The sequence below is a fragment of the Copadichromis virginalis genome, linkage group LG3 (assembly GCF_057382275.1).
Source record: "Copadichromis virginalis isolate Kocher_CV1m ecotype Utaka linkage group LG3, C_Virginalis_male_GT1.1, whole genome shotgun sequence".
Taxonomy (NCBI): Eukaryota; Metazoa; Chordata; class Actinopteri; order Cichliformes; family Cichlidae; genus Copadichromis; species Copadichromis virginalis.
In genome coordinates, this window is record NC_140620.1 from 13,714,141 (window position 1) to 13,741,133 (window position 26,993).

At 41.2% G+C, this 26,993-nt stretch overlaps 2 protein-coding genes across 5 annotated transcripts in view; both read right to left on the minus strand.

Moving 5' to 3' along the window:
- Window positions 1-6,484: 6,484 nt before the first annotated feature.
- LOC146712925 (uncharacterized) lies at window positions 6,485-18,203 on the minus strand. 2 transcript variants are annotated; one of them, XM_085445140.1, is made up of 7 exons: window positions 17,884-18,203; window positions 16,993-17,073; window positions 16,079-16,220; window positions 15,822-15,937; window positions 15,329-15,555; window positions 15,004-15,110; window positions 6,485-14,692 (listed from the first exon to the last, which is right to left on the minus strand). In XM_085445140.1, exons 1-7 carry the CDS (start codon window positions 18,134-18,136, stop codon window positions 13,426-13,428), a joined length of 2,193 nt encoding a protein of 730 aa, XP_085301266.1. In that variant the 5' UTR covers window positions 18,137-18,203; the 3' UTR covers window positions 6,485-13,425. The 2 variants fall into 2 exon arrangements, with proteins under 2 accessions (XP_085301266.1, XP_085301256.1); XM_085445130.1 differs by having other exon boundaries at window positions 6,485-14,695.
- A 3,430-nt stretch (window positions 18,204-21,633) lies between these two features.
- LOC146712926 (butyrophilin-like protein 2) overlaps window positions 21,634-26,993 on the minus strand; it is a 62,466-nt gene continuing 57,106 nt past the window's right edge. Inside the window, exons 1-3 of one of the 3 annotated variants that reach the window (XM_085445179.1) lie at window positions 25,122-25,379; window positions 23,634-23,969; window positions 21,634-23,402 (exon numbers count right to left, since the gene is read on the minus strand). In XM_085445179.1, coding sequence (XP_085301305.1) covers window positions 23,230-23,402; window positions 23,634-23,969; window positions 25,122-25,182 — 570 coding nt within the window. In that variant the 5' untranslated portion in view covers window positions 25,183-25,379 and the 3' untranslated portion in view covers window positions 21,634-23,229. Of the gene's footprint in view, window positions 23,403-23,633; window positions 23,970-25,121; window positions 25,380-26,993 lie in introns of those variants that run through there. The other 2 variants (XM_085445151.1, XM_085445161.1) reach the window with 2 other exon arrangements.

The window sequence follows — 26,993 nt, forward strand, 5'->3', positions numbered from 1 at the left end:
CTCCTCATGCTTACCTCTGGTCTTACCTTTGCTTCTTCCCCTCTGCTTGGATCTTCACCCATGTGCCTGTTGGACTGTCCTCTCCTCTGTAAACTCAGAGACCTCCTTGCCCTCCCCATTACACATTCTGGCTAAACTTGATAAAAAAAATACTGTAAACCAATGTGTCCTGCATTTGAGTCCAATTATCATGAACATAATTTCTCTCTTTTTAGTTAATAGATCAGATTGTGTGCTTTATAACATGTTTCCTTTATTTGCCTTTTCTTTCTGTGGTCATGTTAAAAAGCAGAGTGTAGTATATTGTTAGAGAATTGAGCCTGTCCACAGTAAAATAGTCACTTCTTTAAACTTAGTCCAAAATGGTGAGAAGAACCTTAACCTCACCTCAGAGTCTGACCTTAAACAACATTCAGTGTTCTGTTCTTCTTTCTGCTTTGTCCTCTCTTGTTTTCATCCATGTTTCTAGAGTTACATTTATTTATACTTTGTGTCGGCTCAGTGATTTATTTTTCTGTCTGCAGGTAGAAAAATCATTGACGTTTGCAGATGACACAGATGCTGTTATGTTTTCAGTGACTGAATGGAGATCATTGCAGTTTTCTTTGTTCTTTTTCCACAGATCAGACCACGAGCAGACTGCACTCCAACAACCCCGTCCACACTACATTTGACTGGTACTCACACTGCCCTTGAACATAAACTAAACAACATGTTGATTCCACCATGTTAGAAGATTTATAGAACTATCATATCATCCCCTTTATGCCTCCGTACTTAAGTAAGTACTTAAGTAAGTAAGTACTCATTCACCCCTCTTTCTGTCATGGTATAAAAAGCTCAGGTTTGCACAGACACACATACTACGTCTGAAAAGAAGATCCAAGGTAAAGTGTTGGGTCGGGTAGTGAGACTATGCTTAATGGTAATTTGTGACATGACAATATTGCTGTAATTTCCAGAGAAATTGATGGCGGAAGGAAGAAGATCTTGCACAGTTCATTTTGCACTTGCATTAGAGCATGAAGCAAAGGTGGAGAGTCAGAAGACTGAAACTGACCAGTTGAAACAACAGCAGTTTTTTTTAATCATACGCACTGGACTCTAAACTAAAAAGTGATTATTAAATGTGAAAAAATGTAAAATTGCTGTACTGCATGGTAATTGGTTTGTTTCAGTGTCATGGAGCTGCAGATGTTTTAGAACATAAATCCTGAAAAATGCAACCAAAACCACCCCAAAAAATTATATATATATATATATATATATATATATATATATATATATATATATATATATATATATATATATATATATATATATATATATAATTTTTTAGGGGTGCAACGATACACAAAATTCACGGTTCGGTTCGGTTCGATATTTTTTCGATACAAAAAAAATGTTCATGCATTTTTAATTTGTCATTTATTAAAATTATAAATATATATTTTAACTCAAAAGTACAGTTTTTAAATTTAACCCTAACCCTTGTGCGTGTTTTTTATTTTGACAGCGAATGCGCACCTGCGGACCACTTATGTGCAGCCCTGGTTATTTAGCTCGTCATATTGCAGCCACAGAAATTCTTTTGTCCATGAAACCATAAAGCTGCACTTTCTTTTTGCCTTATAGTCTGATTTGTCATAACTTCTCCGTTTTGTGGTAAGCTTTTCTTTGGCTGTCACTTCTTCACCCTGACCTGTCTTATTTGGCTTAGCAGAACTGAAATATAAATCCTTCTGCTTTTACACACGCACTCACATAAGCTCAGCGATTCTCTACACGATCAACCTCTCACATGTTTAAGCTGCGGGAGATTTCACTTGTCATGTTTGCATAGTAAGCTAACGATTAATAAGACGATGTCAGAGGAATTGGTGCACAAATTATCATCACTCACAGATCAGTGCTGTCGCTCTCTATACACAGTTCGCACGATTGCAAAGTGAAAGCAAAAAAACAAGCGCAAATTCAAACACGACTTCAATATGTCACATATTGACAGTGGCTCACCGATGCCAATGACATAATTACCCAGCTACATTTCTGAAAGAATGCAAAAGCATTGACATATATTTTTCCTACAATAGCCCGACGGGCAGGGAAGAGATAGATTTTGGTAGCCCGACTGAAAAAATCGCTAGCTCCGGGACGTCGGGCTAGCGATATTGCGAGCCCTGTATCTGATTGAGGAATCACTCATCTTTGGAAAAGAGAGTTTATTACAGAGAAATGGCTCTTTCCAAAATAAAAGCTATACTATCCGCTTCTTCTGGGCTATATTCTCAGCAGCATAAGGAGAATCATGTGCTAACAGCTGTCTAAATGACTCGGCTAAAGTTAGTAGCATGCTTGCTTTTTTTTGTCTGCTTCCACTTGTCTTTGCACTAGGATGATGTCGGCGTAAATGTGCAGTCATATTCGTTGTGTTCCCACTAGTGCTTTCAGGTTAATCTCGTTGAAATGACCTTAACGCCACAACACGGCAAATCTCCGTTAACGAGCTACCGCCGATCGCCCCGTGCATGGGGCTAGACGGCCAACACGTTAACGAGCTAACTGCGCTAACACACTAGTTCCCACCCATGTAATTGAGCATTGCGTGGCACATCCAACATACTGTTTTACTTTAGTCCATGACTCGCTTACCTTCAGGGTCATACGTCACATTAAAACCAAAATAATTCCAAACGCCAGATCTGAATGAGGTTCAATTTGCCTGTTGAAAGTAGAGCTTAACTTCTGTCTTGCTAGCTTGCCCTGCGCTCTTCCTTCTGACGATGCTGTCTGTGTTGAGCGCTCAGTGGATCTGCGCTCGACAGTGCAGCCTAGGCGGAGTAGTCGAACACAGATTCACTGAGCGCTCAACACAGACAGCATCGTCAGAAGGAAAGTTGATAAAATAAATTACAAATGTTGTATTGTTTGATACATATGCGTACCGAACCGAAAGCACTGTATCGAACGGTTCAATATCGATACGAATATCGTTGCACCCCTAATATATATATATATTAGGGGTGCAACGATACACAAAATTCACGGTTCGGTTCGATACTTTGGTGTCACGGTTCGATATTTTTTCGATACAAAAAAATGTTCATGCCTTTTTAATTTGTCATTTATTAAAATTATAAATATATATTTTAACTCAAACGTGCAGTTTTTAGATTTAATGTTGCTGAAACAACAAAGGGATAAAATAAATCTATCTGATCAAGAAATCACTCAGTGAGGTTGTGATGCTGGCGGAGGTCCTGAGAGTGGATGACCCACCCTGCTGTCAACTGAGTTACTGAGGTCACATGGGTCAATGTGTGAGGGGGGGGGGGGGGGGGGGGGGGGGGAGGTGAATGGCCCGGAAGTGATCCCAGGACTATGTTATAGGTAGCCAACACTTTTTCCATGTTTGAACTTAATGTGACCACTAGAGGGAGGTATGTGCCTCTTAGTGCCATAAGCCAGCTGTGCAGCAGGCAGGTTGTTTGGCTTCATTTTTGCACAATGGGAGGAGGCGCTGTCGCGTCGTCCATGTTTTCTACAGTCATTGATTTGGACACAGCCAATGTGTTTAGTTTTACTCTTCCCCATGTGATGTCATTATGTCCATTTGTGTCAGCTTTTTTCCCAGGTGCCTCCACTTCCCCATCACCTCATATGTGTATGTAAGTCTTCTGTCTCCCTTTGTTCATTGTTGCTTCGTCTGTGTTCCCACCCCCATGTCCTCATAGTCACAGAGTCATAGTGTGTGTCATAGTGCCCTCATATTATCACAGTATGTCATAGTTGTTCATAGGTTTCTTAGTTCTCCTGTCACCAGCCAAATAAAGGCTCGCTTTTGATTTCAAGTTCCATCTCTCTGCCTATGTCTGTTCGTGGGTCGTCTACATACACTCCACAACCGAGACAGGAGAGGAACCTGATAACAGCTGAACGTTCTTTTGTTCACACGGAAAATAGGTGTGAAAGGCAAAATTATAAATTGTTTCTAAAAAAAATTAAATAAAGCTGTTTTATTAAATGAATATATACATAATGCAAATGTGCTCATAAATGAGTTGACTCTGTGTTTTCAGAGTTAACAGATTCATTCAGCGATATTGTCTGGATCTGAAATATTGCAGGTACACGCAGAGTGCAGAGGATTTTTACACATACACTGATAATTGTTTTCTATAAGTCTCTGGGTCAGGAAGTCCAAACATGACGTCCTGAACTGGGCCTTAGAATAAGCTGAAGGATAACATTAGATAATCAAGGCAGGATGTGTTTTTGTGTCCATGTGTTTCTGATTCCAGGAGGAGCAGATACCAGGGGAGGTCGGATGTGGACGGGGAGGATTCGCAGCAGACTGCCACGTTGGATTTGGGAGAAGATAATAATATTTTGTCATTGTCAAAGTATAAAAGCTGTACAGCCCATTTCAGGGTTAGGGTTGGGGTCAAAGTGAAACTAGAAATATTTAGAATCACAATGAGTTCAAAGCGTGAGGAGGTCTGATGTTCCAACAGTGTTCAGGATGAGAATTATTACCTGCAATGCTCCAGTTTGACCTCATGGTGGCAGTGCCGTCTCACTGTTATAATGGCTACACTCAGACTACAGGAGAGAACAAGAGGCTGTACTAAAACTCTGATGTTTTATCGTGTGTTTATGACATCATGCTGACGTCAGCCTGATAATACCTGTTGATTCAACTAAACAGCCAAGGTTTCCAAGGTTCTTAAATGAACCACAAACTACAGGGTAAGAGTGAGCTGCTGAAAGTCAGATCTGTTCTTCAAAGCAGACTTTCAGCTTTATTACAAACTAAGAGTCGGATCAGCACAAATACTGACACAGAGATGGCTGCTGGCACTGCGCTGCTCTGCTGCACTTTGCTGTTTGTCCTTGTCTTCGTCTCTGCAGGTGAGATTGAACTAAACTGAGGTTCTCTCTGAGATAACAAGAAGTACAGGAGGATTATTTTCATCTGGATTCAGTTTGTCTGTGTGTGAAGGAGACACCAGGCTGGGTGGACACGTAACATCTGTAATCCAGCTGTGACAGAGACAAAGAAGTGTAATGTGTGTGTCAGTGTGATGTGTTGTAGTGTCAGGAGTCAGGATGCAGCTACAAAGCTTCTTGTTCAGTGTATACAAACAGCTGTAGCTCCATAAAGGCAGCATGCAGAGACTCACAGTGTCTTATAATGAGAGGCTGCTTTCTCTCACACATTATGTTCACTTATTATCAGCACATGTTGTTGTTCTGTGGAAGCTAACATCTTGTAGTTTCTGACACTTTGCATGTTTAGCATGAGGCTAAAATTCCCCCTCAGTGGGTCACTGGTGACCTGCTGGATGTTCAGAGGTTCATTAAATCCAACATGACTAAAAACTCAAATGTCAAAGTGTTGTTTCCTCTTTCAGAGCAGAAAACCATCACAGCTGAGTCTGGACAGGACGTCACTCTGACATGTCGAGCTCCAAACAACAACATTAGAGTAATAAAGTGGGAGAGATTTGACCTGGGAGATGATTATGTGCTTTTGTACCAGGATGGTCTCCCTGATTCAACACACCAGCATCCATCTTTTAAGAACCGGGTGGATCTGCAGGACAGACAGATGAAGGATGGAGACGTGTCTTTGATTCTGAAGGATGTGACAGTTCATGACGCTGGAGCATACGAGTGTCGTTTCTTCATGGAAGAAACTCGCTCATGGAAGTCCATCAGCAGCCTCAACCTGATTGTTACAGGTGAGTGAGTAGAGTTGAGTGTGTGTGTGATCAGAGGTGAAGCTGCTTCCTGGTTGTTGATGTGTGTTTGTTGTATGGATGAGCTGGTGGATGTCAGAGGTAGACAGATGTTTCTCCAGCTGTTGTCTTTGTGGCTGGTAGTCTAGAGTTGTAGAGCAGCATTGTTTGGTTAGAGCAGAAACAAAGACATTTATGTCTCTTCTTCTCTTGCTCTCTAACTCGTCTGTAAACATGTGTGGGGAAACTCAATGTTAAAGCCTACATCTGGAGGGGGAGGGGAGGGGTGGAGCTGGTGGTTGTGAGTCTGTGAAAGTGAATCCTGCCGGTGCCATAGCTGGTGAAAACGTACTTAGTGCAGACACAAAACGTCCATCAGCTTCAAAGTGTGTCAGAAAAATGTCCACATGGTGACTGATGGATGAGAGAGGTCCCATTGTTGTTGTTGTGCACAAATCATTGAACAACACAAACACTTAGAGCTGCTTTCAGTGCTGCCTGTTTTGTTACTGCACACATTTCTGATGGTCCTACAGTCCAACGTAGCAAACATCTCCCTGAAGCCTCTTCTTAGAGACCAAAGGTTGGATCAGAGCGAGCAGCTGAAAGGACACATCTATGAATGCAGTCAGAGACTTTCTCACAACCTCACACTTCATCTGGTCACATTTACACTCAGGTTCTCTGTTAGTCACTGAGATTACAGACTCGCACATTTAAAATAATCTGAATGTTGGATCAGATGAAGTTAATATTTTTTATTTCTTGAACATATGTTTAATTAGCATGTTGCTAAAGCTTTAAGTAATGCACTGGTGACCTGGTGTATGTTAACAGGTCAATTAATCAAATCCAGAATAACTCAAATGTAAGCTAAACAGCATAAATATTAAACATAAACAACATCATATTTCCCCCATGGCACAGTCCACTCAGCACTTCCTGGAGTTTCTCATTTGATCGTTCATTGACACTCATGACTTACAGAGACTCTGATCATCAAACACAGGAATAAAACAAGCAGTGAGCACAACAAAGGATTATTAAAGAAGGAATATTAACTCTATTCTAACTCTAGTAACTCTACACCAGGAAACCACCAAATCTTCTGCAAACGTGATTTTAACCAGTCAAAATGTTTTTGGATATTTATTCAGTGTAGAAACCTAAAAAGTCAGTTTTTTTTAGATGTTTGGTTGTTTTGAACAATTATATCAAACTGTAAGTATGATGTTTGGTATATAGTATTATATATTGCATGGTATTGATATATTGCACTGTTTGAAGTGCTTCGTATATAAAAGTAGTAAACTGTGTACACAGTGTTTGGTGTGACAGAGCTGTTGTCACTGAATCACAGGTTCAGATGTTTCAGCCTCATAATAAACAAACACGTTTTCAGAGACTCGAGGATTTGACCTTCCAAAAGTCTCAGACATGTTTTAATGAGCTCTCACAGTCTGCAGCCAAACAGGTCAAATTATAAAGAACAGCTGGATCAACCCAACATGACCTCTGACCCCGAAGCAGCTGTTAGACCTGTGTATTTGAAAAAAAATTATGATTTTTTTATGGTGAAAGCAAGATTCCAGACTGCAGTTTTGGTCAGATCATGTTTTTAAATAAAAAGCAGAAAAATCAACATTAACATTTTCTCACTTTATAAATGTTATGAATGATTTTTTCATCTAATCTCCTGAACTAGAAGAGGACACCTCACAGCTGTTTCTCACCTGCAGGTCAGCCAGGAGGACACAGAGATGAACTGTGAGTCGGACGATCTGAGGACAGACAGAAACTCTCCTGAACATCCAGCAGTCGACTCTGATGATCATCATGTTCAGACTCGGACCAACAGTGTGTGTCTGTGCTGTCAGTGACTCTGAACTACAGTTTATTCATCTTGTTCATGAGATTTACTGACACAAAGTCAAACTGTGTTACAAACACACATGAATTTCTGATCTCAGAGTCAGTGAGTGTTGGAGCTTCAGGTTAGACAAATTAACTATTTTATGTTGGTGTGATTGTTTATTAGCTTCATGTGACTTTTTCTTCTTTAAGTACAGTCCACTGGAAAACACTTTGTATAAAAATCATCTCTTTGGCTGACATTGTTTTTAGTTTGTAAACCAATCTTACCCAATTTAACAGATTGTACAAACTGTTAACGTCTCTCTCTGATCCTGCACTGAGAAGTTTGACAACCTCTTCAACTTTTCTTTAACATGACACACTGTTCAGGTCAGATTTAAACTGCTTTGACCTTTGACACCAGCAAAACATCCTGAACAACTTTGCTGGGTTGAGACCTGATTACTTTTCATAAACAGACCCATGAGACTCAAAAATATGAAACATATTTTCACATTTATACTGTTGTATAGATGATGCAAACTTTTGTACACTGATGCTCTTTTGGGTGAAGTTTGACTCATTTGTTTAGATGGATTTTCAGATCCACCAGTTTGGCTCAAGTTAGAAACATTGTGATTTTAGGGAAAATTGCCACTCATAATGTATAAATATACACATCATGTTTGTGTGGATTTGTAATGAGACAGCAGTGTCGGAGGTCACAGTCATCCTGTTGCCCACAGAAACAGACTGTGAATTAGTAAAGTAACACATGGAGCGCATGAGGAACAAAGGTCATACATGTATCTCCTGAAGTGGATTCTGGGTCTCTGACTTCCTCCCACAGTCCAAAGACATCAACGGGTGTTTTTTATTTATCCGTGTATGCTGTGTGTGAATGTGTGGTTCCTACAGAACTTAATGGTCAGTAACACTAACATGTAAACATGAGTACATCACATCAGCACATGAAAGAACAACAGTGTGGCATTAATATTACAGCAGTGAGGACAGTGTGATGAACTGATGCTCTGATCTCTGGTCTGACCAAAGCTTTAACTCCAAACATCTCTCCACTGTTAGAGCTTCTGCACTGTTTCAGGTTCAAATCATGGTTCATATTTTCATGGCCTGATGGTGTGACGCCTCCACCTACATCACTGAACTGCTCCACTTCTGTACTCTTCTCTCTGTGGCCTTCTTGAAACGTCCTCTTGGTGTTTGTGGGGTTTTTCTCAGTTCATGTGTGCCTTATAAGAGTTTGTTTTTTAAAGACAATGACAATCAGTGAATTGTGCCGCACTTGGTGGTGTTTGTAATTCAACTTGACTGAGGTTAAATTTCTTTTTTATAATGGATTTAATTTGTTGATATTCTAAAAAAATTTTCTTGTTGATCCCATATTGTGCAACTAGTCTGTCAAATGGAATAAATTCTGTTCCCTCTAATATATGTTCTAAGTATTTAATTCCTTTACAACTCCATTCTGGGAAGTTAATCATATTATTGTTTTGTAATATGTCAGGGTTATTCCAGATAGGAGTACGTTTGCATGGGATTAGTGAAGACTCCGTTATTTTTAGAAACTCCCACCATGCTGTCAGAGAGGAGCTGATGTTGATACTTTTAAAACATTCATGTCTTTTGATGTTTGAGCTAATAAATGGTAGGTCTGAAATCTCTAGATCCTTGCATAGTGCCTGTTCAACATCTAGCCAGGGCTCATCTAGGAAGGTATGTTTTGACCATTCTGAGATGAACTGAAGCCTGTTGGCTAAGAAGTATTGGTGAAAATTAGGCAGATCTAATCCTCCTCTATCCTTGGTTCTTTGTAGCGTTTTTAAGCTGATACGCGGGAATTTGGAAATATATGAATCTAGAGATCTGAACCAATCTTGTGATGGTTTGTTAGGGATCATCAAAAATAAGTAATTTATTTTTGGCAAGATCATCATTTTTATAGTGGCGACCCTTCCCATGAGTGATATGGGTAAAGATTTCCATCTAGTCAGATCGCCTTCTACTTTCTTTAGAAGTGGGATGTGATTTAATTTAGTTAAGTCTGAAAGCTTAGGAGAAACATTAATACCTAAATATTTAATATTTCCTGATTGCTGTGGGGCAGAGGAAGAATTATGGAAGGAGCAGTTAATGGGGAGAACTGTAGATTTTGGCCAGTTAATTGAATAATCTGAAACTCTTGAAAACCAGTTTATTAGAGTAATTACCTCAGAGAGGTTGGTTTGTGTGTTTTGCAGAAAAAGCAACACATCATCCGCATAGAGACTGATTTTATGTTCTATGTTCTTACATTTTATGCCCTTAATTGTTGTAGCCTGTCTAAATGCTGCTGCTAGAGGTTCGATAAAAATTGCAAAAAGTGAAGGGGAGAGTGGGCATCCCTGCCTGGTGCCCACTCTATCTATCAGAGTCTATCAGATTGTCAATTGTGGCCTGTGGAATGTTGGTCCACTCCACTTCAATAGCTGTGCGAGGTTGTTGGATATTCGTGGGAACTGGTACACGCTGTCGTATACGCCGGTCAAGCACATCCCGAACATGCTCAATGGGTGACATGTCCGGTGAGTATGCTGGCCATGCAAGAACTGGGACATTCTCGGCTGCCATCTGCCCTGAACAATGTGAACCATGATTCATCCGTGAAGCGCACACCTCTCCAACGTGCCAGACGCCATCGAATGTGAGCATTTGCCCACACAAGTCTGTTACGGCGACGAGCTGGAGTCAGGTCAAGACCCCGATGAGGACGACGGGCATGCAGTTGAGCGTCCCTGAGACGGTTTCTGACAGTTTGTGCAGAAATTGTTTGGTTGTGTGAACCAATTGTTCCAGCAGCTGTCTGGGTGGCTGGTCTCAGACGATCTTGGAGGTGAACCTGCTGGATGTGGAGGTCCTGGGCTGGTGTGGTTACACGAGGTCTGCGGTTGTGAGGCCGGTTGGATGTGCTGCCATATTCTCTGAAACGCCTGTGGAGACGGCTTATGGTTGAGAAATGAACATTCAATGCACGGGCGACAGATCTGGTTGACATTCCTGCTGTCAGCATGCCAATTGCACGCTCCCTCATTGCTTGTGGCATCTGTGGCATTTTGCTGTGAGACAAAACTGCACATTCCAGGGTGGCCTTTTGTTGTGGGCAGTCTGAGGTACACCTGTGCACTACTCATGATGTCAGATCAGCATCCTGATGTGGCACACCTGTGAGGTGGGATGGATTATCTCAATATGGCAGATGTGCCCACTACCACACATTTGGACTGATTTGTGACCACTGTTTGGGAGGGATGGTTATATTGTGTATCTGGGATGAATTTTAGGTCTCTACGTCCATCCCATGGGGAATGGGAGCAAAAACAAAAGTGTTGCGTTTATATTTTTGTTGAGTGTATTAGGCAAATGAGTATTTTGTCCACATCATCCTCTTCATGCATGTTGTCTTACTCCAAGCTGTATAGGCTCCAAAGCCTACTACCAATTAAGCATATTAGGTGATGTGCATCTCTGTAATGAGAAGGGGTGTGGTCTAATGACATCAACACCCTATATCAGGTGTGCATAATTATTAGGCAACGTCCTTTCCTTTGGCAAAATGGGTCAAAAGAAGGACTTGACAGGCTCAGAAAAGTCAAAAATAGTGAGATATCTTGCAGAGGGATGCAGCAGTCTCAAAATTGCAAAGCTTCTGAAGCGTGATCATCGAACAATCAAGCGTTTCATTCAAAATAGTCAACAGGGTCGCAAGAAGCGTGTGGAAAAACCAAGGCGCAAAATAACTGCACATGAACTGAGAAAAGTCAAGCGTGCAGCTGCCAAGATGCCACATGCCACCAGTTTGGCCATATTTCAGAGCTGCAACATCACTGGATTGCCCAAAAGCACAAGGTGTGCAATACTCAGAGACATGGCCAAGGTAAGAAAGGCTGAAAGACGACCACCACCGAACAAGACACACAAGCTGAAACGTCAAGACTGGGCCAAGAAATATCTCAAGACTGGTTTTTCTAAGGTTTTATGGACTGATGAAATGAGAGTGAGTCTTGATGGGCCAGATGGATGGGCCCGTGGCTGGATTGGTAAAGGGCAGAGAGCTCCAGTCCGACTCAGACGCCAGCAAGGTGGAGGTGGAGTACTGGTTTGGGCTGGTATCATCAAAGATGAGCTTGTGGGGCCTTTTCGGGTTGAGGATGGAGTCAAGCTCAAGTCCCAGTCCTACTGCCAGTTTCTGGAAGACACCTTCTTCAAGCAGTGGTACAGGAAGAAGTCTGCATCCTTCAAGAAAAACATGATTTTCATGCAGGACAATGCTCCATCACACGCGTCCAAGTACTCCACAGCGTGGCTGGCAAGAAAGGGTATAAAAGAAGAAAAACTAATGACATGGCCTCCTTGTTCACCTGATCTGAACCCCATTGAGAACCTGTGGTCCATCATCAAATGTGAGATTTACAAGGAGGGAAAACAGTACACCTCTCTGAACAGTGTCTGGGAGGCTGTGGTTGCTGCTGCACGCAATGTTGATGGTGAACAGATCAAAACACTGACAGAATCCATGGATGGCAGGCTTTTGAGTGTCCTTGCAAAGAAAGGTGGCTATATTGGTCGCTGATTTGTTTTTGTTTTGTTTTTGAATGTCAGAAATGTATATTTGTGAATGTGGAGATGTTATATTGGTTTCACTGGTAAAAATAAATAATTGAAATGGGTATATATTTGTTTTTGTTAAGTTGCCTAATAATTCTGCACAGTAATAGTCACCTGCACCCACAGATATCCCCCTAAAATAGCTAAAACTAACAACAAACTAAAAACTACTTCCAAAAACATTCAGCTTTGATATTAATGAGTTTTTTGGGTTCATTGAGAACATGGTTGTTGTTCAATAATAAAATTATTCCTCAAAAATACAACTTGCCTAATAATTCTGCACTCCCTATAGTTTAGTGGTAAGGAACAGCTACAGTCAAACTGTAGCTCACAAACATAAATGATTTTGAGACTCGTTGTGGTGGAAAGCACCTCCACTTCCTGCCCTAGTAGATACAAGCACCGCAGCAGGTAATGCTGTTAGGGCTGCTATGATGAAAGACGCTGTATGAATACAGAGGAGTTCTGGGTGGCAGCAGATGTTTGGCTTTTTTTAAAGCTTTTTACTGGTTTTTGTTATTCTGACTGCCCACTTTTACAATTATATGCTGATCTAAAGTGTACATTTGAGCCCTGAAATTGATGGGGGGTTATGGTCCAAGAGCACCCGTGAATTTTGAAAAACCTTGAATTTTGGATGTGGTAAAACAAAATGATTTTATAGTTTAAACCCTGAATATATAAATCTGGGGATGCAGGACTTTAAGAACAAAATGAAAAACACTCGAGATAGCTACATGTATGATGTGGGAACGCTGGACTGCATCTGCTGGAGATGCAATTAAGAGAGATGAACAACGCTCTCGGATTGGCTACTTTCAAAACCCCGCCTCCGAGTACACTGGCATTTCAACACTCAAAGGTGCGTTTTCCTTTAAAACAACTGCAGAGTCCTTCAGTAACTTAGGTCTTGATGCCCAAACAAATAACAATTTAGTAGAACTGTTGATCACCAGACTACATGTTTGCTGTAAGTGACATGATGATCTAAGAACCACGTGTTTTAGCACAAAAAGTTATAAAAAGAAGAAAAAAAAATCCACAACACTTTTTCCAGTTTAAAAAAATGAAATATAAAGTTCACAGATTAAAAAACAAAAAAACAAACTGTATCTGTAAGTATATTATGATAAAAAAAAAAAGTTGTTGTTTTCAGTGTCGTTTAGGTTGTGGATGGACTGGGGACAGAGTTTTCCTCCACCTGGTGGCTCTTCATGTGCGTTTTCAGACAGTGGCTCTGGGTGAAGGCTTTTTCGCAGATGGTGCACTGGTACGGTCTCTCTCCGTTGTGGGTCCTCATGTGGACCCTCAGGTGTTCCTGGCGAGAGCACGCCTTCCCACAGATCGCGCACACAAACCGTTTGATGCCCAAGTGGCTCCTGATGTGGTTGGTCAGGTAAGTCTTGCGTTTGAAGAAACGGCCGCACTCAGAACAGCCGTACGGTGCCTCACCAGTGTGCACTCGCATGTGACCCTTGAGTTCGCCGTTGGACACGAAGCCTTTGCTGCACACGCCGCAGACGTGCGGCCTCTCGCTGCTGTGCGTCTTCATGTGAGTCATCAGGCTGCAGTTTGACAGGAAGGATTTGCAGCAGACATGGCAGAGAAAAGGTCGCTCCCTGGCCATGTGGATCTTCTCGTGGGACTTCAGGATGCCGGAAAGTTTGAAACGCTTCCCGCAGATTTGGCAGCCATACGGCCGCTCTCCAGAGTGAGTGAACTTGTGGCGGGTCAAAGATCGAAGGTCACAGACAGACTTTCCACAGATATTGCAGACGTATCTGTCTTTGCTGGTGTGTGTCTTGCTGTGAGCTTGGAGCTGTGCCTTCAAACCAAAGGATTTTGGGCAAATGTCACATTTGTGTGGTTTCTCTTCCACATGGACCCAATGGTGAACATTCAGACCAGACATGTAAGCAAAGGTTTTGCTGCAAATCTTACATTTGAATGGCCTGTCTCCTGTGTGCAGAGAAATGTGGCTGTTAAGACCAACGATGGAGAAGAAAGATTTCCCACAATATGAGCAGTCGTGAGTTTTCTGGTGAATTCTGATATGTCTCTTTAACTCATCCACAGATTCAAACTGCTCTCCACAAACTCCACAACCACCCTGTGGCTCCTCCAGGTGACTCCAGGTGTGTTTGATCAAGCTGCCCAGGTTCAAGTACCACACTCCACACACTTTACAGGCTATTTTACTCTTCTCTATCTCCTTCATGTCACTTTTGCGCACTTGTTTCTTCATCTTTTTTGTCACCTGGAGCTCAGAAACAGGTTTAAAGCATTTGTCTACAGCCAAGGCTTTGTGTTCATCTTTGCTGTCCACTTCCCTCTCACAGGCCTCTTCATCTGTTGGCAGGTCTTGCTTTTGTGATGTTGTGCTGCTGGCCAGCAAGTCCACACTGGGACTGTCTGTATGCTGATCAGAGCTGCTGTGGAACAAAACGGTTAAAGTTAAGTTTTTAAGTACTGAGCGTCTGTAAATAAAAGCCATAGGTTTCGTCTACTTGCAATAACTAAAAACAACAAACTTATCCATTAGAGAACTTGAACCACAGAATTTTGGGTTTGGTATTCGTTAGATCAGAATTTGTTCCCTCAGTAATTTTTTAAATTTCATGTTTTTCATTGAATTATCACAATCCAGCGTCTAGATTTACATCAACATTCTAGAGTCTTGTTTTTGACATCGTTGGTCAATCAAGAGCACACAAATCCTTATACCCGTTTTTATTTTTACCTTGACTGGAGTTCAGCTTCATTGTTTTTTGTTATGTCAGCATCGCTGGATGGACAGTCATCGTTTGTTGGTGAAGCGGGAAACTCTTTCTCCCCCTCCTCACTAGTCTGTAAGAGTTCATTTCCAAATTATTATCAGCACTTATGTTAACTGAGAGTAAAATAGCTAAAATTTCTTTAACATTTTTGTAAAATCTTAAAGTGTACATTTAAATCACATCATGATTGTTACATTTTAAATCTGTTATTGTGGTATAAAGAAGCAAAATTATCAAAATCCTACCAATGTCAGAGGCAAAAGCAGCACAAACAGGTACAGCGTCTACCTTCAGGCGGATGTAGAGGGCAGAGTTTCCAGTAAACATGTGGATCTCCTCTGGAGTCACAATCTTCACTTTCAGGGGCTGGAGCCTCCGGCTTCTGTCAGTTGTGAACAAGTCAAAAGGTTCATCATCTGCCAGCTGAGGAAAGGTGGACTTCAACAGGTCCAGGAAGTCAGCTTCCTGTAGACCAAGAGGGCACTTCAGGTCGTGTGCTGGGAACTTCTTGAATACTGGAACAGAAGAAATTCATCTTAAGATCAATAGTCCTTAGGCAGTCAGTAAAACCAAACCTTGCCCTAGTATTCATTAGTTCAAGTGATTAGTTGGCCAGTCTTTGACTATTTCTGATGATAAATAATGTAATTAAATATTTTTGTAAGCATTGGAAAATGCTTTGAATTAGGAACAAAGAAAAAATGGTATTAATAGCACGGCTAACACTGTACCACATAACAGACAAATACAAAACCTTAATGACTAACATTTCATTTCATACCCGTCTTAGAGAGCACATTGGTGTGAGAGTCCTCCAGGATGCGGACTCTGAGATCTATATGGTTCTTTATGTCACTGATGCGAGGTCTGCCGGGCTTCTTCCTGATAGTCGGAACTCTGGCGAAAATGCAGGAACTAAGTCAGTGTCATAAAAGACTATAAAGCAAATGCAAATAAACTTGGGGACCATCCACATATTGTTGGCCATATCACAAACCTCTACAGTTTGTTGTTCCTTAAAGTGGTGTTTTTTCTAACCTTGACGGCATTTTATAATCTGGGTCCTTTAGATCTTCTCGTTTTTGTCGGGAACTTGTTGGTTGCACCAACTCCTGCTCCTCTTCATCGTCATCAATGTCGTCGTACCAAAGCAGGGCCAGGCTCTCAGTGTCCTTCACACCTGGATACATCAGAATTCACTTTTTGTTATGGTTTTTAATTTGAATCATATGAACGACAAAGACACAATACATGTGGTTTAGTCAGTTTGCTTTAGTAATAATTTGATTAATTGAACTCGCCTGGCGCACAGTATATAAGCACTGCACTCACTTTCATGCCCTCTTTTCACTCCCACACAAGCGGCAGCTTAGGTGAGTTTGATTTGTAGTTCTCAGTTTAAATCTTTATTTAAGTTAATGACTTAAAGTCATTAACTTAAATGACTTGTTTTCTCTTTCAGAGTTTAGCAGTCCATGCGTGTCTTCCTTTAAGTTACTACTGATTACACTAAAGTAAACCGACATATACGGCAACTAATTGATAGCAGTTTTCTTTGCATTCTGACCAGATGAGGCCATGGTGATAAAAAATAAAAACTTTGAACCTCCTTATTAACACACAGTAGGAGGCAAATTGTTTCTAAACAGTCAGGCTGACTTTTGACCGACTGCTGGTGACAAATTGGTGATGTTTGCAAATAACTCGAGGCCAATTTACAAACATGGACAGACTGCCAACATGTTGCAATTAATCTTAATCAGTCTGTGCCAATAAGCGGAACTCATCTGGTTGCCAACTGGTTGTATTCTGGATATATACCTATATATGGGGTTACCCATGTTATGGGGTGCCTGTGTCATTTTGCAATATTCTTTATAAAAGCCTTGAACTACCCCCCCCCCCCCCAAAAAAAAAGAAAAACAATTAATGGTAAGACTGTTCAGACGTACCTGTCTGTTGCTTGGGCTGTTGCTCCTCTCTGTCCTCAGGCACGACTTCCACCTCATGCCTCTCCACATCAGGCTGTAGGACTTTGTGTTTTTTGGTCAAAAAGAACATTTGATCAATATATCAGCTTTGTGTGACTGTGGTGTTTGACTGCAGCTCCGAAGACCCTCCTTCCTGTTGATCATTGTTTTTATTATGTAAACCAATAAGAAAACATTAACTCTAGATTCCAAAAAGACAAAACAAAACAAAGAATGACAATCTGGGATAAGAATTAGACCAGATTCTTATGCTCTCAAGGATAACTACATTACGCCCAGTGGCATATCTTGTGAGAAGAAGGGCGTGGTTACGGGTTATATGGCCTGTTGCTACATGCTTTTAAGAGTCTGTACAACAGCCATGAGAGCGTGGATAATAAAAAGCAGTAAATCAGATTGCACGCTCAAGAAGAGTTTAGTTGGGTGGTCTCAGATGTTTTCTGTTGGCGACCTCCATCTCACTGGAACAGCCTGAAGCAGCAGAAATTCTAATTAGTCCCTCAAAGTCTGAGGTCATGGCACTAAAAAATGTATGGAATAACCACTCCAGGCTGAAGGTTCTACCTCAAGTAGAGGCTTCATACACCTCAAGGTCTAGTTCAGGGAAAAAAAACAAAAACAAAAAAAAAAGAATCATCAGCTCTTCTCTACATTTAAACTGAGAGAGATTTATGCCGAATTGCAAATAACGCTAATATTATTTTCCCTGCATTCACATTTTATTGTAATTACACATCTGTATGTTTAACAGCTTGTAAACGTAAAATCAGCGATTTTTAAACGAAGTTCGGCAAATTCTAAATTTACAAATCAGCTTTTTGTGGCTGCGAGCAGCTTTATTTGTCCACTCACCTCTTCTCTCCAGAGAGACGTTAGGCTGCAGAAGCTCCAGCAGTCTCCTCTGACGGCCGATCTCTCGCCTGAAGCCCGCAGCCTCCTCCTCGTAGTCGGCTACAGTCCTCTCCACCACCGCTAAGATCTCGCGGGCGGCTGTGCTCATTTTCTCGGTGACGATTCCTCTCAGTATGTCGCTCTTAGACATGTTACCGACGCTGTCGACCGGCTCGGGGCCGCCGCTGCTGCCGCTCTTCATCCAGTAAAACATGTTTGTTTGTTTTCTCAGCTGTGTTTTGATGAAGACACACTACAGCGCAGGGTGCGTTTCCGGCGGATTCTGGTGCAGCTACAAATTGTGTCCGGAAAAGAAAATCAGGCGTTATTTAGTTCCCCTGCTGGTCTGACTTTTATCAGTAAGACTGATGTCTGCTGTACATTTAAGATGCTGGTGAAAATCATGGCATTATAGTAAAGTAAGTGAAAAGCATTTTTAATGTAGCACCTTTGAAGACAAACATCATAACAAAAATGGTTAAATGTTAGAACAAAAAGTTACCCAAAAGCAAGCTTAAAAAGATTATATTTTTAGCTGCTTTTAAAACAAATCACCAAATTCATAGATCTCAAGCTTCAAAAGCTTTGTCTCCTCTTTTAGCCCTCAGCATTGGATGATGCACAGTCTGCAGTGACCTCGGAGACCTTTACATTAGGGACTTCTGTCCAATAGCACAGCACCGACAGAAGCACAGCATGTTATACAGTGGGGCAAAAAAGTATTTAGTCAGCCACCGATTGTGCAAGTTCCCCCACTTAAAATGATGACAGAGGTCAGTAATTTGCACCAGAGGTACACTTCAACTGTGAGAGACAGAATGTGAAAAAAAAAATCCATGAATTCACATGGTAGGATTTGTAAAGAATTTATTCGTAAATTAGGGTGGAAAATAAGTATTTGGTCACCTCAAACAAGGAAAATCTCTGGCTCTCACAGACCTGTAACGTCTTCTGTAAGACGCTTTTCTGTCCCCCACTCGTTACCTGTATGAATGGCACCTGTTTGAACTCATCATCTGTATAAAAGACACCTGTCCACAGCCTCAAACAGTCAGACTCCAAACTCTGCCATGGCCAAGACCAAAGAGCTTTCGAAGGACACCAGGAAAAGTATTGTAGACCTGCACCAGACTGGGAAGAGTGAATCTACAATAGGCAAGCAGCTTGGTGTGAAAAAATCAACTGTGGGAGCAATCATCAGAAAATGGAAGACATACAAGACCACTGATAATCTCCCTCGATCTGGGGCTCCACGCAAGATCTCATCCCGTGGGGTCAAAATGATCATGAGAACAGTGAGCAAAGATCCCAGAACCACACGGGGGGACCTGGTGAATGACCTGCAGAGAGCTGGGACCAAAGTAACAAAGGTCACCATCAGTAACACACTACAACGGCAGGGAATCAAATCCCGCAGTGCCAGACGTGTTCCGCTGCTGAAGCCAGTGCATGTCCAGGCCCGTCTGAAGTTTGCCAGAGAGCACATGGATGATACAGCAGAGGATTGGGAGAATGTCATGTGGTCAGATGAAACCAAAGTAGAACTTTTTGGTATAAACTCAACTCGTCGTGTTTGGAGGAAGAAGAATACTGAGTTGCATCCCAAGAACACCATACCTACTGTGAAGCATGGGGGTGGAAACATCATGCTATGGGGCTGTTTTTCTGCCAAGGGGACAGGACGACTGATCCGTGTTAAGGACAGAATGAATGGGGCCATGTATCGTGAGATTTTGAGCCAAAACCTCCTTCCATCAGTGAGAACTTTGAAGATGAAATGAGGCTGGGTCTTCCAACATGACAATGATCCAAAACACACCGCCCGGGCAACAAAGGAGTGGCTCCGTAAGAAGCATTTGAAAGTCCTGGAGTGGCCTAGCCAGTCTCCAGACCTCAACCCCATAGAAAATGTGTGGCGGGAGTTGAAAGTCCGTGTTGCTCGGCGACAGCCCCAAAACATCACTGCTCTCGAGAAGATCTGCATGGAGGAATGGGCCAAAATACCAGCTACTGTGTGTGCAAACCTGGTAAAGACCTATAGTAAACGTTTGACCTCTGTTATTGCCAACAAAGGTTATGTTACAAAGTATTGAGTTATATTTTTGTTATTGACCAAATACTTATTTTCCACCCTGATTTACGAATAAATTCTTTACAAATCCTACCATGTGGATTCATGGATTTTTTTTTCACATTCTGTCTCTCACAGTTGAAGTGTACCTCTGGTGCAAATTACTGACCTCTGTCATCATTTTAGGTGGGGGAACTTGCACAATCGGTGGCTGACTAAATACTTTTTTGCCCCACTGTACATACATTGTAACCACAGCGGCCCTGGGGCGCACTGACAGAGGCGGGGCAAAATGAAAACAAACTACAAACTGCTGAGCTGTTGAACAGGCTGATCCAGCCTTTAGTCTGAGCTGCAGTCAGTCACACAAACGGGTTGAACAGGGTGTGTTCTGTGCAGCACCTGCATGTAAAACAGAAGCAAAGCTGTTCCTGTGAAATGAAACTGAAAGCCTCTCTGAGCGTCTCCCTGTAGAAAATGGAGGCTGAGCTCAGTCAGATCACTCAGCCTGCAGACAAATGGAGGCGTGTTTGAGACGTGCAGATAAACAGTCAGCTTTGTGTCGGCCTCTGAGGGCTCAGGGCCGTCCTGATTTCATGTTATCAAGTGCATGACGGCTCTCTGCAGACACTTTGAATCCTTATGCACATTTTCACGAGTCCTCATCTCTGTGGACCTGAAGGGATTACCCACAGTTCATAGTGCTGTGATGGTGAAAGCATTAAGAACAAGGATGGAAAATAAATAAATAAATAACCAAACTGAAGGTTCAGAGGAATGTAGCTCATCACAAATGCTTCATGATGAAGTTTTCACAATGATGAATAATTTGATTATTTTACAGTTTCTTCCTGTAAAGTTAGAGCCTGAAAACAGACAAAATCAATCAGTAAATGTCAGATCACACGACGAGGTCTGAGGCACCACGACACTTAGCATCACAGCAGAGGTGACAAAGTGCTTTCTGTGGCCTGTTTATCTTCAGTTCTTTGAATTTAATTAGACATTAATTTCATTAATTAGAATTAATTTCAGTACATTAAACATTAGCAGAAGGATGGAGAGCGTGCTATATGTATTTCTTGCACTTGCACAAACACAAACAGCAGCTGTTCTTGTTTTTGCCACTCAATCTAGAAGAGAATTTAGATCAAGAAATTTCCACGATCATTATGATTTGATTTGATTTTATAGGAAATGCAGTTTGACATGTTTCCAATACTGAGGATTAGGATACACTATAAAAAATTTAAAGCTACTGTTAGTTTTCCTGTCTTGTAAAAAGTAAAGTTTTTGTTCATGCACAGAAAATGAATATTTTTCAGATTTCAATGGACTTTCTGTCATTTTTGTTTTGTTTTGTTGGGGTTAAAACGATGCCACCTTAAAATGAAACTGAAAAATAAATATTGACATTAAGACAAGAAAAAAGTTTTCACACTTACATCTTTTTTTTTTCTTTTTTGCTTACAGTTTTTTTTTCAGTTTCAGTTTGCTGGCACTGTTTTGGCGTCTGGGGGCACGATTGTTAATAACAAACACACAAATATTACATCTTTTGAATCTGTGATGACATGTGACAATATGATGAAGTTCACATGATGTAGCTTCTCTGCCAACAACACAAATGAAAGAATAAATAATTTAAACCAAAGTAAGAGTTTATTGTTCAAATACAGAGACACTCTCACACTGACCTTTGTTGTTTGTTCTCTGTCCTTCATACAAACATTTGGGGCTTACAGACTCTGTGAACACTGAGTTTTCAGGCTTTTCTAATGCTGTGTGAGCAGCAGGAAAATACAATCAGAGCATAAACACACATACATACAAGGTCAAAGACGAGTAGCTACACTTTTTAAACGCAATAACTGATCAGTGATGTGAAGTCAGCGAGTACCGAGGTGAACTTTTCTTATCTTTGAGATCTATTGAAACAACTACATTAAATCATACTGCTGAGTGACAACAATAGCGTTATCTAAGGTTAGAGGGTTACCTAGGCAACCAGGGATGTGCATAACCATCTGCCAGCTACAAATTGATGCATGAACGATGGGATGAGTTCATACTTGGATGTAATTTTAGTGAAACAGCTGATCGAGGATTAGTGTTGTTGAGGTTTTGTGGTCCACAGCTCACACTCACATAATGAGGTCATATTTGATCTTATAAACAAAAACACTGATCCCAGGTCTGTAACACTGTTCATGGATACTGAGGGTAAACAACCCACACAGCTCACAAAGATAAAGAGAAAACTGAAACCAGATCTTGATGATTGAAAGATTCAGGTGTGAAAAACTTCATAAATATGTAATCTGAGCTCAAAATGATGTAACTACAGTCAGTGGAAACAAAACCATCAAAGTGAAAAATGTTCAAGTGTTGATTTCATTTGTTTGAAGAGTTAAAAGTAGGCGTGCACAACAAAATGTCTCAGTGAGCTGTGTCACACTCAAAGTCAGAGCTTTCTGTGTCAGAAAGAGGCTAAATCACCATGGTAACTGATGGTGAAAGATCACCTGGTCAGGAGCATTTCATGTTCAGAGTTTTGTTTTTAAATCAGCTGTTAGAGCCACGTTTTCACTGTGATGTCGATTCTCTGCTGGAGGAAATGTTTCATATGTGCAGCTTGTTAAACTGTAACTTGCTGAAGCCACTGAGTGAAGCTAAACTGTACATCACACTGTTACAATGTACCTGTATTCATGTAGTGGAGACATTAGTGAAGTTATCAGTGAGTAACGTCTCTGATTGGACTGGGTGGCGCTCACAGGGACCATTTTGTGTAGAAGAAAAGTCACATGATACATGAAACGCTCCTTTTCATCTGAGCGTGCTCAGAGCCTGAAGCAGAGAAAGGTGATAATCACCACGGTGATACCTGCTGTCTCTGACTGCAGTTTCAGGTTTAGTTGAGCCAGCTAACACAAAGAAAGCCTGACTGTGTTGAAGTTGATTTGTAGTCACAGCCCTCTGGATGTTCCAGTTACTATGAAATGTAAAGACTGTTTTTAAAGATGAAACTCGTCCACTGAGATGAGCTGTCAGCAAAAACAGAAGCAGCCATTAAAGATAAAACTGAAATAAACCTACAGTGCTGTGGGCCTGCTGTCTGTGCTCAGTTCATCTGTTTCTGCAGGATTTTAAACACTGACAACACCCAGAACTCTGAACAGCAGCGGCAGACTCAAAGCTGGAAAAACCTCTGAGACATTTTAAACCTGCTGCACTTAAACAGGAGGCTGGTTTGTTTCCACTCTCTGCTGTTGTTTATGTTTTCTGTAGATCAAAAAACCAACAACAGCAACAAGAAGCAGAGCAGAAACTGACAGACCAACAATCAGTCCAACAGATCCATCCTCCTTCTCTTTGTCTTCATCCTTCTCTTGTCCTCCTGTCAGACCTGCAGGTGAGAAACAGGTGTGAGGTGTCAGGTAGGTGATGAGTGAAGAACAGAACAGAATCCATTTCCTCTTCAAACTGCTGTCAGACATTATCTACTGCACTCTGATCACATCACTCAGACCAGCTGCTTTCTACAAAGTCTCATCAGCAACATCTTTAGAAACAAACATCAACAACCAGGAAGCAGCTTCACCTCTGATCACACACACACTCAACTCTACTCACTCACCTGGAGGAACAACATGAAGGTGGATGCTGCTGATGAACTTCCATGAGCGTGTTTCTTCCATGAAGACACGACACTCATATGTTCCACTATCAGCAGTGTTCACATCCTTCAGAATCAAAGACACGTCTCCATCCTTCATCTGTCTGTCCTGCAGATCCACCCGGTTCTTAAAAGATGGATGCTGGCTGTCTGGAACAAAGTGACCGTCCCGGAACACAAACACATATTCATCTTCCAGGTCAGCTCTGCTCCACTCTAAAATAAGGATGTTGTTGTTTGCAGCTCGACATGTCAGAGTGACGTCCTGTCCAGACTCAGCTGTGATGGTTTTCTGGTCTGAAAGAGGAAACAACACAGAGCAGAGAGGTTAAAGGTCAAAGTACAACTGTTCACTTCTACAGCAGCCAATCAGAAACACACAATAAAAGATTGTCTTCTGTTATTAGATGATGATCTTTGATTGTGTTTCTTCTTGTGTCCCTTCAAGCGTCACCACAGCGAGTATTCTCCTCCTCCTCACCTGATCCCGAGCATCTTCATCAGGGCTGATTTGTGACAGAAGGACAGCAGCAAGAGTGAAAGGGAAGGTTTGAAGATGGCAGTGAGCTGCTGTCATGTTTGCTTTGGAGACTCTGACACAAAGACAGGAGGCCGAGCTGAACATGTTCAGATTTTCATTGAGAGCAGAATGGACGAGATTATGAACGAGTTCATCAGAGGGAAGCTCAGGCTGAGACGTTTGGAGACAAAGTTCATGAGCAAAGACTGAGACGGATGAAAAACATCATCTGAAAAACAAATCTTTGGTTTTAGAATCTGTTAGTTTGATAAAATGTTGTTGATGGACGAGTTCATTGAGACTCTGGATGTCTGTCAGACTGAGTCACTGCTTTTTATTGTAACAGCTGTACTGATGCTCCTGAATCTGGCCTCTGACACAAACCTCCAAACAGTAAGAATGAAAAAAGAATAAAACTATTAAAACTCTTCAAGCAATAAATAATCAAACCTGAAAAAGAAGAAAATCATCTGGAAACTAAACTGAACTAAACACAAAAAGTCCAAATGGAATAAAAACTCAAACTAATGAGAAAAAACTACAATAACTCTGTTCCACAAACAACAACATGTGCTGATAATAAGTGAACATAATGTGTGAGAGAAAGCAGCCTCTCATTATAAGACACTGTGAGTCTCTGCATGCTGCCTTTATGGAGCTACAGCTGTTTGTATACACTGAACAAAAAGCTTTGTAGCTGCATCCTGACTCCTGACACTACAACACATCACACTGACACACACATTACACTTCTTTGTGTCTGTGCTGCAAACTGCACCAACACACAGACTCCACCCAGCTTTGTGTCGATCGCAACACTGAATGAGTAATAAACTACTTCTTAGAGAAATATAATCAGCATGTAAACCAGACTGAGACTCTTTATCTCAGAAATAAACTCAGTTTAGTTTCTAACAGTTAAATCTCACCTGCAGAGACGAACAGGACAAACATCAGCGTGGAGCAGAGTGACGCAGTTACAGCAGACATGTCCGTGTTCTCTGTTTCTGCTGATCTGACTCTTAGTTTGTCCTAAATGTCTGAGTCTGTTGGTGTTTTCACTCAATAACTGAACCTGAGTTCAAACCTGAACACATCAGATTAAATTTAAGGTTTAAATAAAGTTAAAGCTGCGGTTCAAACTCTTCCGTGTCTCGTGAGGACGTGGCGTTAGAGTGACGTTTGGTAGGTTAGACTGAGGATGCGCAGAAATAAGTGCGTCACAACAAACGAAGCAGAAAAGTTTTAGTGTTCAGTTGTTGAACGATCTCCACAGAACAAAATCAGAACCTCTCATGTGTCGTCATGTAGGAACAGTTTGTGTTTCAGTCGCTGAAGCACAAGAACGTTTTGTTTCTGACGGCAGTTTGATTCTTGTTTCATCGTCACAAACAGAAAAACTGAAACAATATGAAAATAAGTCTCAGGGAAATATTTTTACTGTGCAGCCAAAACTTCCTGTTTTATCTCAAAGTTAAATCTCACCTGCAGAGACGAACAGGACAAACATCAGCGTGGAGCAGAGTGACGCAGTTACAGCAGACATGTCCGTGTTCTCTGTTTCTGCTGATCTGACTCTTAGTTTGTCCTAAATGTCTGAGTCTGTTGGTGTTTTCACTGAATAACTGAACCTGAGTTTAAACCTGAACACATCAGATTAAAGGTTTAAATAAATCTGAATGTCCCTGAGGGTTAGAGCTGATCTGTTGTTCAGCTGCTTGTTTAAACTCAACACTTCCAAGACAAGCGTCACGTACGGAAGATGCTGATGGCTCACATCTGCTTGTAGATCAGCTGATCACAGCCTGGAAACAGCTGGAGCTCACAAAACAAATGATTCCGACTTATTTCTTTATCCCTGCTGCACTCAGTCGTAGAGTTCCTCTACCTGCCACATCCACTTTAACCCCAGACTACCTTTTACTGAGTACTACGGTAGGACCTGAGTACTTTTCAGAGCCTGTAGTTTTCACTTTTACTTCTGTAAAGAAGTTTAATGAGTACTTCAGCTATTACCAGAGTATTTGTACAGCTTGAGTATCTGTACTTCTTAACTACAGATTTTTTTTTTTTACTTTTGTCCCTCTGAAAGTGTCTAATTATCAGTAATTATCTATAATTTACTGAATAATATGTAGAATATAAAGCAGAAGCTGTGGATGACTTACTGTAGTCAGGAGTTCAGGAGAATCCTCAGAGTTTCTGCTCCTCATCATGATGGAAAAATGAAAACATGTTGATGCTCTTTGAGCTGGAATCAGTCCAAAGCAGCCGTGAGTGTGAACCAACAGACATCCTTATAATAAATCTGACACGAATCCTGATAGAAATCCTGCTCACTGACCTCTCTAACTGTAACTCTGTCACTGACACATCTGCCAACATCTGTTCCTGTAACAGCTCAGAGGAGTTCAGCACTTTCTGATTATTATCAGAAAAATCAGAACAGGAGGAGTGTTTTTGTAAATGTGGCTGAAAGCGGCGAGGCAAGTTTATTTATATAAGTTCATTTATATAGCACAATTCAACAACAAGGTGATTCAAAGTGCTTTACAGAGACATTAAAAAACAAAAACAATAAAAAGCATGATTTAAAAAAACTGTAGATAAAATCAGTAGTTAAAATATAAGTTTTGAAATTTAAGCTTAAAAGTGTGGATTTGGTGCTTTATTTGTTTCAGCTGATCTGAGGCTTTCTGGGAGTTTGTTCCAGATATAAGGAGCATAAAAGCTGAATGCAGCTTCTCCGTGTCTGGTTCTGACTCTGGGAACTGATAAAAGACCGGATCCAGATGACCTGA

What these genes read in the sequence shown, in the direction of transcription:
- LOC146712925 (XM_085445130.1), bottom strand. Translation starts at nt 18,136, where the DNA reads ATGTTTTACTGGATGAAGAGCGGCAGCAGCGGCGGCCCCGAGCCGGTC. An exon ending in CGTCTCTCTGGAGAGAAGAG is followed by an intron (nt 17,074 to 17,883) that starts GTGAGTGGACAA and finishes AAAAACACAAAG; the next exon opens with TCCTACAGCCTGATGTGGAG. An exon ending in GATTATAAAATGCCGTCAAG is followed by an intron (nt 15,938 to 16,078) that starts GTTAGAAAAAAC and finishes CATTTTCGCCAG; the next exon opens with AGTTCCGACTATCAGGAAGA.